This window comes from Excalfactoria chinensis, chromosome 1 (genome assembly GCF_039878825.1).
Source record: "Excalfactoria chinensis isolate bCotChi1 chromosome 1, bCotChi1.hap2, whole genome shotgun sequence".
Lineage (NCBI taxonomy): Eukaryota > Metazoa > Chordata > Aves > Galliformes > Phasianidae > Excalfactoria > Excalfactoria chinensis.
In genome coordinates, this window is record NC_092825.1 from 102,582,131 (window position 1) to 102,601,955 (window position 19,825).

The window sequence follows — 19,825 nt, forward strand, 5'->3', positions numbered from 1 at the left end:
AACGGAAAATAGAGAATCAGACCTTCAGTTGTTGCTAATTGCTATAGCTGTGCTGTCTTCAGTGCTTACACAAGGCCCGAGAGGCTTTTACTATCCTGAAACTTTTTACCAATCCCTGTCTAGTGTCAGTAGGTAGTTTTCTGCCAGTGTGACCTCTCATTCTCCTTATTCTCATGGATAACATGAGTGTGTCCACAAGAGTGGGGTAAAGAATGTGATGCAGTGGGATGCCCTGGCATAATTCCCAGCTACTGGCCCTACTGCCAGTCAAGTCACACTGCTATGAGGGGTTAAGTGAGTTGTCCCTTGATTTTTTTCCATCTGAAGTTTCCCTTTCATCTTTTCTGCAAGCTATTTCTTTTCTGGTGGGCTTTCTTACTGTCTCTCTCACGCTGTGTTTCTGTCCCATTGCTAATTCTTTCTCCTCCCCAGAGAATTTCATGTCTTCTCAGCACAGATAGGTCAAGCACTACTTCTTCCTCTAACTGCCTCCACTTATTTTCTCAGGAAAACTTTGTTTGCATCTATGTTCAAGAATATATATTCATCAGAATAGGATAACTGACTAACACATGATTGGCCCTCAGCTGGAGTCTCTAGTTTGCACAGTCTCACAAGACAGTTACTGTTTTCCAAACTGGGTTTGATCAGGGCTCAGGTGAAGACAGAAAAGAAACACTAGAAAGAAGAGTACCATATTTAAGGGGATAAAGCAATCTTTAAAATAATGGAATTGGAAATGAGCACTTTCAGTAGTCCTTTTTTTTCTTCCTTGTCAGAGAGGGAGTGCACACTGGGTTTCCCATGGAAAAGAGAATAAAAATATTTGTTAGCTTTATGTTCAGGTCCGAAATTCAAGCAGTAAGGAAAATGAGGTGGATTTTAGTTAGGAACAACAGAGACTGGTTTGGGGGGTGTATTGTACACTGTGCATTCTGATATGTCAACGCTTGTAGTGTCAGCTGTTGACTTATGTCCTAGCTTAAATCTGTTATAGCATTAACCCAGTTTGTGTTCTCTGATGCAGAGGAAAGACATGAAATTTTGTCATTCTTTTAGATGTTAACATTGTTAAGCTCATGTTGCTTGTAATCCTCAGAAACAAAGGAAGGAAATATAGGAAGGAGATATATAACCTATATAGATCAGAAAAATATGGGCTGGAGTAATGATCTGAGGTTGGTCAATTGTGTGTGTCAGCTAAGATGGTGTTTCAGATTGGTTTTATTGACAATCTGACATGTCTGTAAATCCAAGCAGAACTCAGAGTATCTGTCAGAGCTTAAATTCAGGTAAGGGAAAATGGTTTTCTATACATTTCAAATAAGCAACAGGGCTAAGTGCTAGAGAAATCCTCAATCACAGAACACACAAAGGAGAGCTGTGATTATATATAATAATATATTAATAATATATATAATGTATAATCACTATAAATAACATTTTTATTTTATTTTATTTTATTTTATTTTATTTTATTTTATTTTATTTTATTTTATTTTATTTTATTTTATTTTATTTTATTTTATTATTTTATTTTTGAGGCTAAGACCTTGAAGAATCATTGGCAATCCTCAAAACACCAATGCAAGAATATCCACATTCCCTTTTTGACCCCTCTTCAAGATTTTGTCTATCTATATCTTTATTTCATTTATTTACAGTCACTACTCATGTTATGTATTCTTATTTTGTTTGCTATTGCCTAGATTGGTGGCAAGGTTGAATCTCTGAGCTACTGAATTCTTCTGGTTTTCAAATCCATTTTCAGATGTATACAGCCTCACCAAAATTCAACTCCTTCAGCTGAAATTTGCCATGTTGGTTGGTTGCTTGCCATCAAGCAGAATTTATGTTGGAGGAGTTCAGCAAAGTCATCCCAGTTGTTTCCAAAAATGAGTCTTGAACAAAATACTAGCATGTCTACCAATTAAAAACAATTTCCAGATGCCTCTATTTGGATTGCCCTCAGCTGTTATCATTTTGAACAGAAACTTGAGATTTACCATTTGACATGTGGCTCTTCTATCTTCAAACATTGCCAAGTTGTAAATGTTTGGAAAGATGAGCCTTACGATTGCATGCATTCAGTGAAGCAGTTAATTTTTTTTAAATCACAAGGTAGTAAGCACCAAGACAAATAAACCAATGCTGTCTTTGTAGGGCTTGAGGAACTTTTTTCTAATTGCTTCTGCTTGCATCTGTAACATTCTTTTTGGCCAGGAAATAGAGCTGTGAGCATACCGTGCCTTCTTTATCACCAAGGCACCACAGTTACTTAGGAGGAAGCGTACCTTCTGCCTTGATTCCAGAGTGGACAAAAAGTACAGCTATGAGGTCAAAGGATGGAATGTTGGAGTTCAGTAAGTCCTGTTGGGAAACTACAGCCTCAGGATATTTAGGGAAGGATTAGTAGTTGTGAATGGAAACTGGGATTAGAAGGGAGGAATGTGAAAAGGCATGTAGTAACTGGAAGAGACCAAAAGCCAGTTAGTGTGGGAAAGGGCTGAGATGGAGTTCTGAGGTTAGGGTAGGTATGATTTTGTGGACTAGGACTAACTAGATAAAGAAAAAGCAGTGTTGAGGTCTACTGAGGAACCGTGATGAGGATCTTGTCTGAGATGGGATTAGGCCAGAGTTCTACAGAGAAGGCAGTAAAGAAAAGGCTGCCACATCTGAAGACATGAATGAGCAATGAAGTTTCTGCCCCTGATGCCCATACCTTCCATCTTTTAATTGTTCCTTTTTTGTCAGCCATATGAAACCCACCAGCAAAATGTACATTCCATCCCATTTCCTACTGATTTTGATTGAGGACAACAGCCTACTATTGCTGTCAGTTATTTAATTAAAACAAGAAGTCTGTGTGGTGGATTTCGCAGTTTCAAATAGCTGTGCTGAGGAGCCATGTGGGTGTCCATATGTTGCAGTAGAATATATAATTCTTTTCTTTAAATCTAGGAAACACAACATGCTCCTAAGACTATAAAGGTCACAAAGTCAAGAATTTGAAACAGGATTTTCTGGAATTAAAGTTGTCTGCACAAAATTAACAGAATTAATTGCACTGTAGTTTCTCATACACTGACTTTTTTGTGCTTAACTTTGCAATGTTAATATCCTTTCAAAATAGCTCTATGTATGCAATAAACAAGCAGCTTAAGCGGGAGGGAAACCTTTATTCCCTGGTCTCAGTTAGATTTTCATGTCAATTCAACTATCTGGCAGTGGGTTTAATAACTCTCTAATTGCAGTTGCAGCACTTAGCTAAATCAGTGCCCACCCTTCCTGATAAAATTGCTTTTAAGTAGCAGTTGTTAAAATACCTCAGGTGAAAACTTAGTGAGGTAAGAAGAAAGGGTAAGTGGAATAGGAAGCCGCCATGGCTTCTAATTTCACCTCAGTAATATCTGTCAGTTTTTAAAATATTTTGCATTTTCCTTTTAATTTGTAACGTTTTATAGCCAAGAGCAAACTCCTCCATCATTTTACAAATTGCAAGGGTATTACAAATTACAAGGGTTTGAAACATGTAGCCTACATTTACAGCATTTATTTTTGAACCTTGCTGAGGCTTACTGTCTAACACTTCTCAGTTCATTGCCTGGAAGTTTTTCTTTGTAAATTATGCTTGAGGTATGGGATCGCATTCCCATCCACTATGTAAATATTTTTATTAAGAAAGGAAAAAAAAACACACAACCCGAATCATAGTGTCCTCCTCAAATGAATGAAAGCATGCAGTAACCATGTCCCAAGATCTCTGTGCAGACTAATGCCCTTTCTCCCTTTTGTCTCGCTGTAAGTCTCTTCAGCACAAGGCAGAGATCTATCTGCATATGGGAGAAAGATGGTCACAAACACAGGGAAATGTGATTCCTATGTTTTGAGGCCGTGTATACATATTCCATAAAGGTAAATAGGGCTTTGATGAGGGGACTCTAGCAGGGTGGTCATGCTTGAACTGTGTTTGATGGTTGGACTAGGTGATCTTGTAGGTTTTTTCCAACCTTGTGATTCTATGATTCTGTGTGTTTGTTGTGGCTTCTGAGGAAAATGAGGTGCTGTTGAACCAGAAGGAGAATGAGAAAAGGGAGGGTGGTCTGTTTTGAAGTAGGCAGGGAGTATTCCAGGTGACATAGGTCTTGTTCTGTAGCTTTGAAGGCTAAAAAGCAGCTTCACTTGCAGGCCAGTACTTCATTGCCACCGCTTTATTGGCAAGTCAGGAATGCACTTTACTTCAAACACGTACAACCTTTCTTTGTGTCCTCAGTGTACTGTATTGGTTTGCAAAGTGCACCATCTGTCAGGAAAATGAGACCATTTTCTCCTCTCTGCTCCACAGTCTTCTGATATACACAAAATGTTAGTAGTACAGGCTTAACTTCTCCTTTCCCTCTGATATTTTTATTGGAAAATCATGTTTGCTTCTACCAATATCTAGAGGAAAAAAAAGTAAATACGATTTCAATACGTGGTCTGCAGAAGGTGGATATTCTTTCTCCTTGCTACACACCTGAGAATAAGCCCACTGCAGCCTAGCTTTAATGATCTGCACTGTAGTCAGGTGCTTGTCAGAACCTATAACTGTATTCTCATAGGAGAACGGTCCCTCTACCTTTTGACTGAAATAGAATCTGGTTAAAAAAATGATGCTTCTGACTCAGTGCCTAGAACCTAGAAGGTTTGGAATGTCACTTTTTCATGAGATGGTCAAAGGAAAAAAAAGTTCAAGCAGGGTTTGAAGTATTCTCTGGTGCCTGACCTTGCTCATTAATCTCTGCTACTTTGAAAAAGCTTGGAAAATTATATTACTCTATGCCATCAGTCCTTACTCAGTAAATACAAGCACTGAAGTCAGGAATGAGAAATCCCACAGAGCCTTGGTATTGACTTGTTAGAATTCCAGGCTTCAGCCTTGCAGTACAGTAACTGCCTATAAGTAATGAGCAAGCTGCTGAGAAGGACAACTTGCCCTTCTGGATATGTTCCCCACTCTTTCAGAAAATCTATTCGTTGCCATTTTTCACTCTGTTATGCTGAACAGTAAATTGTCCTATGTGCCAATAAGGGCTTCTCTATTACTCTGTGAGAGGAAATTTGTGGGAGAGCTAAGCTGCATTCGTGTACTGTCTCATAGAGCTAATAGTCTTATTACTAACCTTAGCATCAGTTTCTACAGCAGGAAAAGACTACAGTGTGCGATATTTGTGTATTTTTTCCATTAAGGAGTGATGAAATGCTAATCTGTGTTATTTGGCATTTAAAGAACAGAAGTGTATCCTTCTGTAAAATCCAATTTCTCAGCTGAATCATCCAGGACTTCATTGCCGAAGCCATGCCTCCTCCTCACCCATAGGTGCTGTATGGGACCCTGAAACGAAGGAGAGAGGATTTGTGTTGGGGAGCTGTACTGAGAGGTATCCGCTATGTTTTATGTGTGCTTCAAGAGTTTACAGTCCCTTGCCAGTGAGTACCTGCCTTGGCTCATATCAGCAGTGAGAAGCACCACTAGCAGTGCCTTTAAGACATTACTTGCCTTTCCCAGCACATCTGACTCAGCCATTTTATTTCTCCTTTTTGTGATCTCAGTAAAGAAGTCAAGTGATGGCTGCCTTCTACACCCGATAAGAGCGAGAGTTCCTTTTGAGTATCTCCACTTTTCAGCAGAATGACTGCAGCCATCGCTTGGCTTATTATTGGCTAAATAGCACAGCGCAAATTTGGTGTGTGCAGTAGTTTGCAAATTCAATTATAGTTCTCACAGCAACTGTCGTTTGTCTGCTTATCCAAATGAGGTATTCGATACTGCTTGTTGTGGTGTTAACTGTAATCCCTTTTAGGGAAATAGAAGTCTTACTGAGGTACGCTTAAAAGAAGGCTTATATAAATGAAACAGTTTCTCCTTAGCATGCAGACATACATGCATGAACAAAAATTTACTATCCTTGAAATAAATTGAATGTACGGAAAGAGGTGCTGATATGCTTTTTTTTGTCTGTTCAACTGTTTATCTTGAGAAATGTATGCAGACTGTTCTAGTCAGCTCCTGAGGGAGCATAAGAGGGTCCAGATCAGCTGCACAACTGGCAGCTTCACTGGCAATCTCAGCAGAAGGAACAAATGTTCATTTTGACCCCTTGTTGAAGGTGAGCTGTTCTCTTCCTTGCTAGCAATGGGATGGAAGCGCACAGATGGAGTAGTATGAGAAGGCGTGCACTACTTCTCTTTCTTTTGTCTTCCTTCCTGAAGCAAATTAGATTTCTCAGCTGCTGGAATGTCAGCACGGTACCATTTGTTCAGTCTACGTAATTTATGTGATGAGAAGGAATTTCACATGAAGTAGCAAATAAGTTTGTCCATATGAAACTCCTCACTGTGGTTCAGGTGTCTCTCTAAGTCAGGGAACATGATGCATTAGATTAAGCATCAATATCGACATTTGAGCTCATCACCATGAATCCCCCTTGTAGTTGATAGAGAACTAAATAATATAAGAAATGAATCTGAGGATGAGATTGATACTATCCTAAAATGGATGCCTGAAGTAGGTCAGAGGGATGACACCCTCAGAGTGCCTGTTGTTTTTTTTTTTTCTTCCACTGGACAGTGGGTTTCTTTCTAAGGTGAGTTTCTGTTAAGTTCTGATGTAAGCAACTACAGCTCAGGTTAGACGCCTTGTGCTCAGGAATTTGAGAGAGTTTTTTATTTTTTATATATAGAATCCATTCTGTAACCGTTCAGCCTAATGAGTTTCTGCATGATGTGTAACAAAGCTTTCCAAATGGCTGTTGGGCAAGACAGCTCATAATATACGGACAACACCCTGCAGCATATAATTTCTTCTGATCCTTTCAGAGTCATATTGCCCCAGTATCTCAGTTCGTTTCCTCTTACTACTGTTCCTGTTTTACATTCTCTTAAGGTGCCCCTCTTCTTTAGAGATGTAAGCAGCCCAGCCTGCAGGGGAAATAAACATATAATGAGGTTTTCTGTGCTCAGTGGAGACATAGTAAACTCAAATTAACAATTCTGTTCAGATAACAGCCCAAGCAAAAGCAAACAGTGGAAATTTCCTAGTACGCTCCTGCAATCGGATTGCTTTGCTTTGTCTTGGAAAACTACATCTGAGAGCAGAGGCTTTCAGGAGTCAGAGGAATTTAAATTCTATACATTTAATGAGAGACTTCTGCTATGTGGCGTGTTCAGCAGAAGACTACCTGGGGCTGGACTGCATCAATCCAGTACTGTAATGGTTGCGCTTGTGAATGCTGAAACTGAAGTTACAAATCCAAGTGATGCAGGAGTGTTCAAGATCTACTGGTGGGTAATGGTGAAAGTCAGCAGAAGCCAAAGTTTTGTGATGAACTGGTGTCTATCAGGGTACTCTGGTGTTTGTTCAGACTGTGACCTTAGAGCTACTTCAGGAGACAAGGGTTTACATTGATTGTATCTCTGGGGCACTACAGATGAGATATGTTTGGGCTTATGGAAGAATGACCAACTCTTTTGCCAAATACGTTCCTTATAATCCCTCTCTCGGTAAGATTGTTCAGCTCAGTCTGTGGGCTAGATCAGGTATCCCAAGACCCATTTTCTTCTGTCTTCAAAAGACATCAAGTGCTTCCCTGGTCATTTTTATGACCAGGTAGCTGCAGGACTTCGAGAGTGGCCCAGCTACTTCCTCGGTCACTCCCAAGCTGGCATGTAATGCAGAATGCTAATACTGTACAGATTCTTATAGCAGTGGCTTTTTCATCATGGGGCTCTACCTAAGTGGTTATCCTATTACCAACAGACGGAAGTGCCTGCATTTATCCAAATAAATTTGCTATGCTTGGACATTATTTCTTTTGCATTTAATCTGTGTAGCAAAGTAAATGCTTCTTACAGCCAAGCTAATTTATGAGGCATTTATAGATAGCATGTGATAAGATGGAATATGGAGGTACTGAAATGACTCTGTACATTGCTGAGTGGCAAACCTAAGGGTTCTTATACCTTATGCTGTCCACTGCTGAGTGTGCTGTTAAATACTTTGTAAATGTGGTGATGGATTTTATGAGAGGTGAACCTTTTCTTATCGTGATTTTCCAAGCTCTCATGTAATGGTTTTCATAGAATCACAGAATGGCTCATCTTGGAAGGGACCTCAAAGCCCATGTCATCCCAACACCTGCCATGAGCAGGGCTGCCCCCCACCAGCTCAGACTGCTGAGGGCCCCATCCAACCTGGCCTTGAGCACCTCCAGGGATGGGGCACCACAGATTCTATGGGCATCCTGTTGTCATAGAAGATGCTCTGAAAAATTAAAAAAAGAACTCTCATTACTTGCTAACAGAGCTCTGCTGGTATACAGTGATGCCTAGAAATTGCCCTAATTTTACACTTTGAAGATAAGCAGAGCAAAATTGGATGCTTCCTTCATTTTTTGTGCGGAGAGAAAGACATTCTAACTCTCTATCACGGTTCTTTTGATTGACTCTTCTAATCTTCCTGATTGACAGGTTTTCTTCTGTAACCCGTGCTGTCTTCCCCAGCTCATCTTACTTTGGCAGTACATGAATTTGAGCCCCCTTTTTTTGCTACTTCTGTGTGGCATATTGTGATTGCTGCCATTTCTGTGAACTTAATCCTTAGCTAACCTTGTAAACTGCAAAAGAGAGAGAGAGATGATAAAGAGTAACATTCCTGGAAAGTGCCACTGCTGTGCAACACAAGGGAAGCAGAACTGCATTTGAGGATGAACAGCCTTCTTTTGCATTTTCTTTGCAAGGGCTCTCAGGTGCCATTGGTATTCACATAATTAATAGTATCTGCCAACTCATTTTGAATTGGTTCCCTGTGGTCTAGAGCTAAAAAGCATTTTGAAGGGCTGCATCTCTATTAGAATATAAAATAGGGTAGTTTCTTTTCTCTGGCTTGGATGAAAAGTGGCACAGGCTGGCTGGCATCAGCAGAGCTTAACTCTCCATCCTGCAAAAAAACCTGGGTGTTAACATCTCCCCTCTCTACAAGGAAGAGCTGCTTTCCATGTCGTCTGACCACAGTAGCCATGTAGTACTTGGTAAAGGGCTGTCTGGCACAGCCCCAGTCATGCCAGTTGCACCACTGTTTCCTGCACTAGAGAAATAAGCCCTACTGTGAACAGTGAATAAGCCCTACTGTGGCCCTGTGAGTTTTGCTGGTGCAGCCACAGCCTGGATAGCAGCCTTCAGGCTGCTCTCTAGCCTTTATTTTAATCATTTGCAGCTGAGGACACTTATGCAAAGGTCATAGAAGTGACAGAGGGGAGAGAATTTGTTATTCTGCATCCATAAGTGCCTACCACATTAGGGTTCCCATCTAAGACTTGGAGTGCCTGAGTGCTACCATAATAGGAAAGTAACTAATCACATATTAATCAAGCGGTTGACTGGTGAGGCAAGAGGGTGGTTTGCTTCGCGAGCTGCTGAAATGCAGGTCTTTCCATAGCAAAGCTGTTTAAAGGCACAGTGTTTAGCAAAGATAGGAGAACTGGAAATTGCACAGGAAATTAAAAACACATTGTAACAACTCCCATTTAAAACTTGGCTGGAACGCTGAGGATCGCATTCATGCAGACACTCGCTTAACTTTGGACTGAGATTGTGAGGAGGGTCATGGCTTGCTTCCTTAAGGATGGAACTTGGGGCAGATCATAAGGATCCCTGCTGATAGAGCATCATTCTGTAGTAACATAGGGTTGTGACTGTGCCCTCTCCTTGTCCCCAGCACCGCTTCTTTTTAGATGCCGGAGACTTCAATTGGCTTTGGAAGTCAATCTAGCATTCCTCAGGTGCAGGCTTAACTAGCAGGAGATGAGATTATACAGCTGAAACGACCATTTTCATTTGCTTTGTAGATAGTTAAACTTCCAGAGTTTAGTCTCCCCATGGAAAAGTGAATTATGCCTTGTAGTTTCTTAGCCAGAATAGATCCCCATGAACATATACGTGTACCTATCTATGCATCAGTTATGCATTTGTAAGGCATTTGAAAGATCTTTAATTAATACAGAAGTTATTTTGGAGATGACGAATGATTGCTTAAATAATACTTGCATTTTAAAAAGCCCAATATTTATTTATGTATAATGTGTTGAGGAAAATCGGTCTCCCTGTTTTTGGCTACAAATTAGTTGAAAATACAGTTTTTCTAAGTTGAATTTTATTACAATGTGTTTTGGTTTCATTATAGTTTACTCCAATATGCATATAGTTTTGTTCTACTTCACTGAATATCAGAAAAAATATTTCTGCTCTTTCATGTTGTTACAACTAAAGGTAAAAAGAACACTCATACCGAAATAACATTTTTAAAATACATAGGAGAACAACCACTATTTTGTACAGCTAAACTAGTTTTTTGAATTAGAGCTAACAATGCTGCATTACGAAAGCAGAGGTCAATTTAAACGAGAAAGGACTTTGATTTTCTAACGAGGGCATCTTTTTTATAACAGATTGTAATTTGCAGTGTAGTAAGAAGACGTTAATTCTTACCTAGCGTGTTTTGAGTAATATCAAGAGGATGGTTAGTCTGGTTCAGATAAAAGTAGCTGTTACATTTAATCTGATGACTAATGATAACCTTTATTTTGCTTCACACTGTGCTTCTGAAGTCACGGGAGCTTACTGTGCTCCAAGGGTTGCTCTTTGGTTTCAGAAATTATAGCTGTGTGGACACTGTACTTCTCCAGCACCTCCCATCTTCAAATAACTGGCCATGGAAAATTAACACCTTTGTATAAGCCCATAACAACCCCTCCCCCCCCACACCATTGAGTGCTTCTTTGCTGATGTAGACAGAACAGAAAGCTTTTGACTTTGGAAAGTGGCCCTTGAATGTCTGCGTTTGTTATGAAATACAGAAACAAGAGCAAATGATGCATTCCTTGTCACAAAATGCATGCGTGACCCTGCAGCATTTTTAATAAGTAGGAAGGAAGAGTATCGTGTTGCTCTTAAGCTAATTTCTGTCCTTAGTAGGTATAGTAGCTAAACCTGTGAGTTGGATTGTCTCTGTCAGTTAGTAGTGTGCTGTTGACTATTTGGCTTTTTCTTCAGCTAAAGAATGGGTTAGAAGATAAATGAATAAAATAAGGCAGCATCGGTTACCTTCCTTTCTTCTGCTGGGCTTGGGCAACATCCACTCCTTCAGCATTCCCATCTGTTCACATGCCTTGGGTTGTGAGAGCCTCCCTGGGAGCAGCCGGGTGACCAAAACAAAGGCTCAGAACCAACTGCTGGGTTTTGTGGCCTTGGTAACTGTCTGGAGATATTTTAGTGTTGAGAAACAGATTGTTTCCTTTTATCAGTCATAAGATCAGTTTGGGTGTTATTTTTCCTCATCTTTCAGAGGAAGAAAAGACAAGGTTGATTTCCCTAGCTCTTCCTCTTTTTTGTCCTTCCTCAAGAAGGCAAGACCTTGTCTTTTACTTCCTCACCCCTCAATTGAATACAGAGAAGAAAGAATGGTCGTGTCATCTCTTGGCTTTTAAATTGACAGTTATATGGACTAAATTGTGACCGTCTGTATGCCTAAGCACCCATGTTTTCTCTGTTTGCTTCATGCAGTCTAGTCAGAAAAAAATGACTCCTCTTATAACATAAAGGTAATGCTCCACACGAATGTCAACATCTGTGAGATTTCTGCCCATTTTTGTCCTCCTTAGTTAGAGACTGTTCTGCCTCATTGGACAGACTGGTGTAATAGCTTCAGATCAGGGTGGCATAAAGACTGTCGCAGCTTGAACAATCTTTTGAACTGTGGGAGGTAATGATCCTGCCTAAGGCAAAATACTGCTTCCAGCATGTCGTGGGGCACTGTGATTCTGGCCCACATTTCATTTAGCCTTTTTCTAAATGCTGCAGTTTACCTCCTGAAAAAATGCAAGTTTTTTTTTCTGAGTATATTCCATCTTCACTATGGTCGCATAATTCATATTGAATGTGGGCTGGGTGAGCAGGCATGGAGGATAGCACTTAAAGACATGAAACAACACTTAGAGACTCCAGCCCATGCAAGTTTTCATGCTGAATATTTTTTCAGTCATTGACAAGCAAACTCTACTTCATCTGATAGATGGAGAAGTTATGACAATAAATAATGAGTCTTTTTTTCCTCCAAATCCAGCTAATCAGCTTTTGTCTGTCAATGAACACATCTAGGAAACATTAGTCTATAACCTCTTTGTTCAAAGGCCACAGATGAATTCTTTTTAGGTTTTTGGCCCATAGTGAATAAGCCATGTTCTCTTTTTCCAGTGTTGTAATTCAATTCTTCTTTATACTAAAAATGTAAATGAAAGAAATTGCTGAAGGTATATTTGTGAATAATTGCACTTGCACTGAATTTCGCCAGAGTTGTCTTTGTAGATTTGAATGCGTAAGATTTTATTGTTTTCCTTGTTACAGGCACTTTCATTATCCAACCAGTGTTTGCAATGGCTCATGAGGCACTGCAGCAGATTACAGAGATAACTTTCTAATGTTTCATCTGGAAATTGAATAAGTAGAACTTTTTCAATTGCAACAATGTGAAATGAGCTTTCAGGATTTTAGATTTGGAAAACAGCTAATGAGATGCAGTTTCAGGCTCTCCTGCTGGGATGACTATTGATATACTGAAGTAGAGTTTGGACTGTGAAAGTTGTCTCAGTCTTTACACTTGTGAAATTAGTCTGTAATGCCAGACTGTTGATTGCATGATGTTAACGGGACTCAACAAGAAGTCAATGTTGTGCTCTATGGGGTTCATTCTGTCACAGCTCAGATTTGCCTATGATACATAGCCATGATGAGATTGTTTTTTTCACCTCCCCTGCTGGTGGTGATTCTAGCTGGTGAAACAAGCTGGTAATCTTGGTGACTCTACTAATCTTGACTTCTGAACCCCTCAAAATCATGAGTCATTTTTGAATTGAAATCTACTGACACAGGCCCTTCATGCTGGACAGTGAAAGACCAGAAATCCTTTGATATCTGTGTGGAAAAACATGCACCCAAATTAGTCTAAAAAGTGTAGATACAAATGAAGTTGTGTGTGTGTCAAGGAGGGGAGGGAATTCAGAACTAGACTCAAAATCCAGTTGTAAACTGTGAAAGAGCTTACTGGCCTGCTGACAAAGAAAACTGTGTTTGCAGATCACTTCCAAGCTAGTTATTCCTTATGAAAGAAAAGCTAGGCATGGGAGTCGGTGAATGAAAGAAGGACATTTGCATGGACTTGCATTCAATTCACTGATGTGAACATTCAAACTTATTAACCTGCATGTTTGAAAAGCAAGAGTAGAATTAATGGGTAAAGCTAGCATGGCATAGATACATACATTGTAGAAAGAGTACAAAAAAGCTTTGTCACTCTTACTGGCACTGTAAGGTCATCTCTAATCTATGTAAGTCCTGTGTATAGGCTTTCAGTCATTCAATTCAATCATTTCAATCATTTCAATCAATCATTTTGATTAAGTGGGTCAGTTTTTAAGTCATACTTTTAACGCTAACCAACCAGTAAAACAAAAGCAATGGTCATAGCAGGGTGTGATATACTTACAATTGTTAGGCTGTTTTTAGTAAAGCAACACAAGCTAAAATCTAAAGAAATATTTTGCCTGTAACATAGACAAAGCTGAAGGAGGTACACCATTATGTTCTCCTCCAGATCAACAATCCATCTGTTAAAGTGTCTGTGTTTTGACAGACGTCAATAGAAACTGTTTGGGGGAGAACTGCAAGACAATCTCATTCCCAGCCTTTATGGAATACCCCATTTAGCTCCTTTCAGTTTAACACAAGACTTAAAAATCTTTAAACAAATATGTCTGTGTATTTCTATATATATTCATGTATACTCTCTATGAATTCAAATGTGGGTATACATGAAGAGTAGAAAAATGAGGATGGACATAGGGAGAAAGAAAACACAGGTATGTCATATGCATTGTATACAGATGATACACATGTTTCATTATAATGTACATCAATAATTTGTGTGTTTCTATACCACCCATAAGCAAACAATGGAAGTCTTAATTACCCAAGAATGTGTCCAAAAACAGAAAGAAGTAAAGTGAATCTTCAGGTATGCTGAACTGTTGTAGTACGTTTGATTTTAATGCAGTAATAATAATAAACACCAGGTAAGATTAATTAAAAATCCTAGAGAATACTTTTTGCTTGTTTGTTTGTTTTGTTTTGTTTTGTTTGAGACTATAAATATAGCTAAGATTGCTGAGTCACTGCTGCAAGTTAGCATCCTGTTAAGACTGTTGTAGGACATAAGCTCTACGAGCCAGATTTCATCAAGTTTTAACAAGGGTGTCAACTCATCCGCTAGAAGAGAAGTTGGGCAACCTGGCAGGACAACAGAAGTGCTGTTCAGCATTGTAGGGAAAAAAAATTGTATGGCCAAAGCTCAATTAGAGTTGAAGCTGTCCAGCACCTTGGGGGGACACCAAAAAGGGCATTTTAAAATATGTTTGCAGCAGATGGAGGACCAAAGATAACATTGGTCTGTTACTTGATGAGGATGGTTGTCTCACAAAAAGGGACATAGATAAAGCAGAGAGATTTGATCTGATCTCAGGCCTTCTTTGCCTGTCTTTAGTGCTGCTGATGGGCTCTGGGGATCACAGGGTTGGAAGGCCATCACTGCATCACGGCCCATTAGTCCCATTTCAGTGCCTGGTAAAATTGTGGAGATTGTTCTGGGAGTTACAGATAAACACTTGAAAGACAGTGCAGTCACAGGTAACAACCCACATGGGTTCACCAGGGGAAAGTACTGTTTAACAAACTTTGTTTCCTTTTGCTGCAAGGTTACCCATCTAGTTGACCGACAGAAGCCAGTTGATGTTATCTTCTTGGATTTCAGACAAGATTTTCATACTGTTTCTCAGAGTATCCCTCTGTCCAGCATATGGGCAGACAAAACCATAATGTAATGGGCGAGCAATTCATTGATGGTTTAGTCTCAGAGGGTTATAGAAAATGAGCTGGCAGCCAGTCACCATTGGGATTCTTTAGAGATCCATTTTAGGATCAGTTCTCTTCAGTGTTTTCATTAATAGCTTGGGTACTGGTCTGGTAGTATTTTAATAAGTTTGTAAATGCCACCAAATTGAAGGGGAGGCCTGATGGCAGCTGCAGCTCCTCCCAGGGAGCGGAGGGGCAGCGCTGAGCTCTGCTCTGTGTGACAGCGACAGCACATAGTCTCATTGATTTCAGAGCTGATTAACTGATTACTTCATTACTGGTGTAAATTTTTTTGCCAAAATATATCAGGAATATTTCTCTGTAATTTCTCCCCGTTTCAGAACAACATTAAGTTAACAGGATCCTACTAAGGGAGGAGAAATTTTGACATATGGACAAGTAAATCAGTTTTCATGTTCTTATTGCTGATTTCACAAAGTCACAGCAGGACTGAGACACAACGATGTGAGTGCAGCAAACAACTAATTTTATGGAGCAGAGAAACTCAGTGGTATTTTGAGGTTGCTGGAGTATGTGTTCCCACATTGTTAGTCCAGGCAGATTAGAGCTATCGTAGCGAACAGGGCAGAAGTTTTCCTACAGCTGCACTTCTAAGCTGTGAGTGGATGAAACAAAATTCAGCAAAGTCAGCTGGGCTGTGTCTATGTGGAGACCTAATGTAATTGAACTGAAGCTGAAGAATGGGAATAAAAGAAGGCAAGGAGCCAAGGATCAGGGCTGAAAGGCAATAACTGAGCCTGTGAAGAGTGAGAGTGGCAAAAAGAGAGACTGAACATAAATGATTCAGCAGGGAAGAGCAGTATGTGCTGAAAGGGATGAGGCAGGAAACAAGTGAAAAGGATGGAAATTAGACTTAGGAAGTAATATCTCTTAACACTGGCGGTGGGATAGAAACAGGATCTTTATTCCTATTTTAAAATATTCTAAGGTGCCATTGTTCAGGCTTCTGCCTCCTGGAAGCACAGGAGCATCCCTCAGCCCTTCACTGTTAATTACTTAGGCAGAAGAAGACTTCCACATATGTCAGGTTGTTGTGTAATGAATTCTGAGCACCACTTGGATGTCACTTGTCAGTGACTTAGCTATAAATGGGTTGTCACAGATGCTGCTGCTTTGAGGGAGGGGTGGGTTTGATCAGCTGTATTAGCCAAAACTGGTCCCAGAGGTGTTTTTTGAACATGCTCCCCATCGTCGTGTGGCTGTGTTTGTGGAGGAGAGAAGGGACAGGGCGTTCCATGTGTGTTGACCAGCAACTCTGTCTATTTGAAAAACGTACTGACATTTTGTTTTGCTTTCTTTGGGCAGATGGACAAAAGAAAGTTCAAGAGGAATTTGACATAGACATGGATGCGCCAGAGACAGAGCGGGCGGCCGTGGCGATACAGTCCCAGTTCAGGAAATTCCAGAAGAAAAAAGCGGGATCCCAGTCCTAGTAGCTACCTCATAGCTGAAAGCAAAGTAACCCTGAAATGATTTATCGAGAAAAAGAGAAATATCACAAAGATGCATGTACAGAAATGATCAATATTTAAAGCCCCATTGGCAGATAATAAACCATAAGCTTCTGTGTGACTTCATCCCAGGTGTTTCACACCCATTATCCTCTGTAACTCACCATTTTACTTGATGTTGTAATAAAAAGTTAGGGTGAAGTAATTAAAGTGTCTGCTTTCATCTGTCTTTTCATATAAATCTAGCAAGCGCAGCGTTACAAATGAACCCAGCCCAGATGCCTATTTTCCTCTTCACTTAAAGCTTGGAGACATAATGGCACCGTATGTTACAAGGTTTTTGCTGAGGGATGAAAGCGTGTGCCTCAGCCCTATTTGCCTCATTTGGAGAATTCCAGCTGCCAGCCAAATGTAACAATAAAATCCCTTTCTCTTAATAAGCTTAAAGTAAAATGTTGCAGACAGAAGCTGACAGGAGGAGGAGAGGTGTGTAGGAAGCCGTGGACGTTTATTTTTGTCTTGCAATTATGCCAGTGAAGTGGCTTAAATGAGGATATGGTCACTGTCCTTCCTGTTTGAACGATAAAGCCCAGCTTGGACCACATTGACTGTTATGGAGGAAAAATAAGGAAAATCCGATTTCAGACATCTTTGGAAGTTGTTTTTTATTTTATTTCTAAAAATAGAAGCTGACCCTCTGTACTCTGTTCACTCTCCATCTAGTCGGTAACAATCTCTATGCCGTTTCCCTATTTCCTATTGTTTGTAGTGCTTGATGAGTAACTCATAACAGACTCCCGGTCTCCATCTACACTGTAATTTGAAGCCATTTTGCATGAAAGCCTGTATCACTGTATTAGTCCAGTATGTTATTAATAGAAAACAGCCACAATGATGTTTCTTACATTGGGACTTTATTATTATTATTTTCTCCCTTCTACAGAAGGGCAGCAAACCTGCTCCAGGCTAAACCTGAGTAAAAATCTCACCTGGCTTCACACTTGATCAGAAATCAGCAGCCTATATAGGGCACAGGGAAGGTTCAGAAATGGTCTTCATGGTTTCTGATAGTCAGAAAATTGAGCTATTTAGATGGAGCAATCAGGGTATTCACTACACAGAGACATGCCCCAGATCCCACCCTCTTCTCAGTTTCAGCAGCAGTTTTGTGGATTCCAGTAGGCATCTTCATCCCTGGGGAAATTAGAGACAGAAGTGTTTTCTGAAGGGTTGGTGTTTGCAGCACTTCTCCAAGAAAGCAGCATGATCCTCACCTTCAGGCTGATGGAGGTAGGTGTGCTGAGAGGTGGCAGTCTGCCTACTCTTAGCTGAACAGCCTGGAACTGAGACTGCGTCAGGTGTGAGAGATTTAGGTGTAATTTCCTGCTCTGCGTAGTGGCATTTGCTATCTACTCTCCCACCTGCCACCACATGACAGAGGACAGAGCATCAGGCCTCTCACATAAACTGGAAGCTACCACCAAGGGATAGGAATGGAAAGAAAGTGAAGATCTTGTGCTGCTGGTAATCACCTTCCATGAGAAGCCCTTGGAGCAGTGATACCAAAAAGGTTCAAAGCTGTGAGCAAAAGCCAGGCTGCAAGACTGCAGCAGGAAAGCTCTCAGACTTGTATGGGTTAAGGCACTTGAAGCACTGGGCAGCAATTTAGTGAGAAACTAAAATGTGATGGCAGGCAGTAGGAACTGTAGTACCACGCTTATTAGGAAGAGCCCTCAGAGATATTGGGTGGAGGAATTGTTACGGATCCTGTGGGCAATGCAGAAGTGATGTGCAGAGACAGTGTGTGAGGTGTTCAATAAACACAGCAAGACTGAGCAGGAATGGGCAGGACATTTTTAGATCTTAGTTCAGGGATAAGCCCCCCTAAATGCTGCCCAGATACAGCCTTAGGCACCTTTGCCCATGCCAGATCCTGGCTGTGTGCGTGACATACTACTGCACATCACTTGTAAAATCAGAGTTCTTTGAGCCACAGCTGAGTGCTTCTACTCCAGGAGAAGCATCGATTCTCTGTGTTCAGAAATTTCACAGATAAACCTCAAACAACACTGCTGCTGTGCTGCAAGTGTAGCTTATGGAGGCTACAGATTTCCCCCCTCCCCTCCATTCTCAGAGGCTGCTCATCATCTAATAATCACCTTAGTGTAATAATTGAAAAATTGTAATGGGTTTGGATTGTGTTGGTGTCATTTTGTTTAGATGAACATATGTCTGTAATAAGGGACTACGTTTGCGTTCTGCATTATGTCATGTGAAATAGCATGAGCTCTGTAATAGCTACTTAATTGAATAAAAACTCTGGGTAAGCACTAGGCTTTTATATTTGATCTGACATTCCTTGGACTTAAATTTCCTACACAACGGGAATAATCATATGGTTGGGACACAATGAAAGCAATTACGTTATTGGAGTACAGCAACATGGGCTGTTAGTAAATGAATTATGTCTCTTTCAGTAGCAAGGCTGCTCTTTAATGCAAAGTTTAGAGTGCATCTTATAAATACAGTCTTAATATACAGTGAAATGTAATGAGGAAATAGTGAGCTCCTACAATACTGGTTTTAATGGTGGTTGCTCTTGTCAGACAATGCCCTTTTCATGAGAATGCTTGCATCAGACATTCAGCTCAGATTCCCCAAAGAAGAAAGCTTTCTCACTCCCAAGCCTTGCTTTCCATCCTTTGTGTATAGCCAAGATGACAAGTTTTAATTTCCTTTCTTATCACTAATTCATACTTCTATAAGACCTACCTGGGTATTACTGAGGTGAGGGAAGGAGTTTCACTAAGATAGGAAAAAGCGGACACTTGCTTACACACTGCAGGCATTAATTTCAGTCTTTAACTTCCAGACATTCACCAGGCTTTCTAGTTCACTGACACTACGTAGTTGGGAGCTACCAAGTCATGAAAAGCAAGATTTAAATTAGGTGGATATCTGTGCTGAAATCCCATCACTTCCTGTAGGTAACACGAAAGATCATTCAGAACAGAATGTATTACAGAAAACAGGGTTATGACTCTCAACACGTACACCCACACCCTCCCCACACACATCTGTTTCTGCTCCAAATTACGTACTAGATTGTCCCAAAAGACAATAACCTATGCTTGAATAATCAGAACAATTACTTGAGCATTTGATATCTCTTGTTCACATCATTGCCTGGACCGTGAAAGCAACCTGTAAAGCTGAACAACAAAGGAGTCTATTAGAAGCAGAGAAACACCATCAGAAGGAACAAGAATGCTCAAATGAAAAAAAGAAAAACAACAACAAAGGACATGAATTCTATCAAATTAAATGCACAAAGACGAGCTGAAAACCAGTCTGCA

At 40.3% G+C, this 19,825-nt stretch overlaps 1 protein-coding gene across 1 annotated transcript in view; it reads left to right on the forward strand.

Annotated features, from left to right (window-relative positions):
• PCP4 (Purkinje cell protein 4) overlaps nucleotides 1-18,802 on the forward strand; it is a 53,214-nt gene extending 34,412 nt beyond the window's left edge. The window contains exon 3 of the mRNA XM_072350703.1: nucleotides 16,324-18,802. Coding sequence (XP_072206804.1) covers nucleotides 16,324-16,451 — 128 coding nt within the window. The 3' untranslated portion in view covers nucleotides 16,452-18,802. The remainder of the gene's footprint in view (nucleotides 1-16,323) is intronic.
• The last annotated feature ends 1,023 nt before the right edge of the window (nucleotides 18,803-19,825 follow it).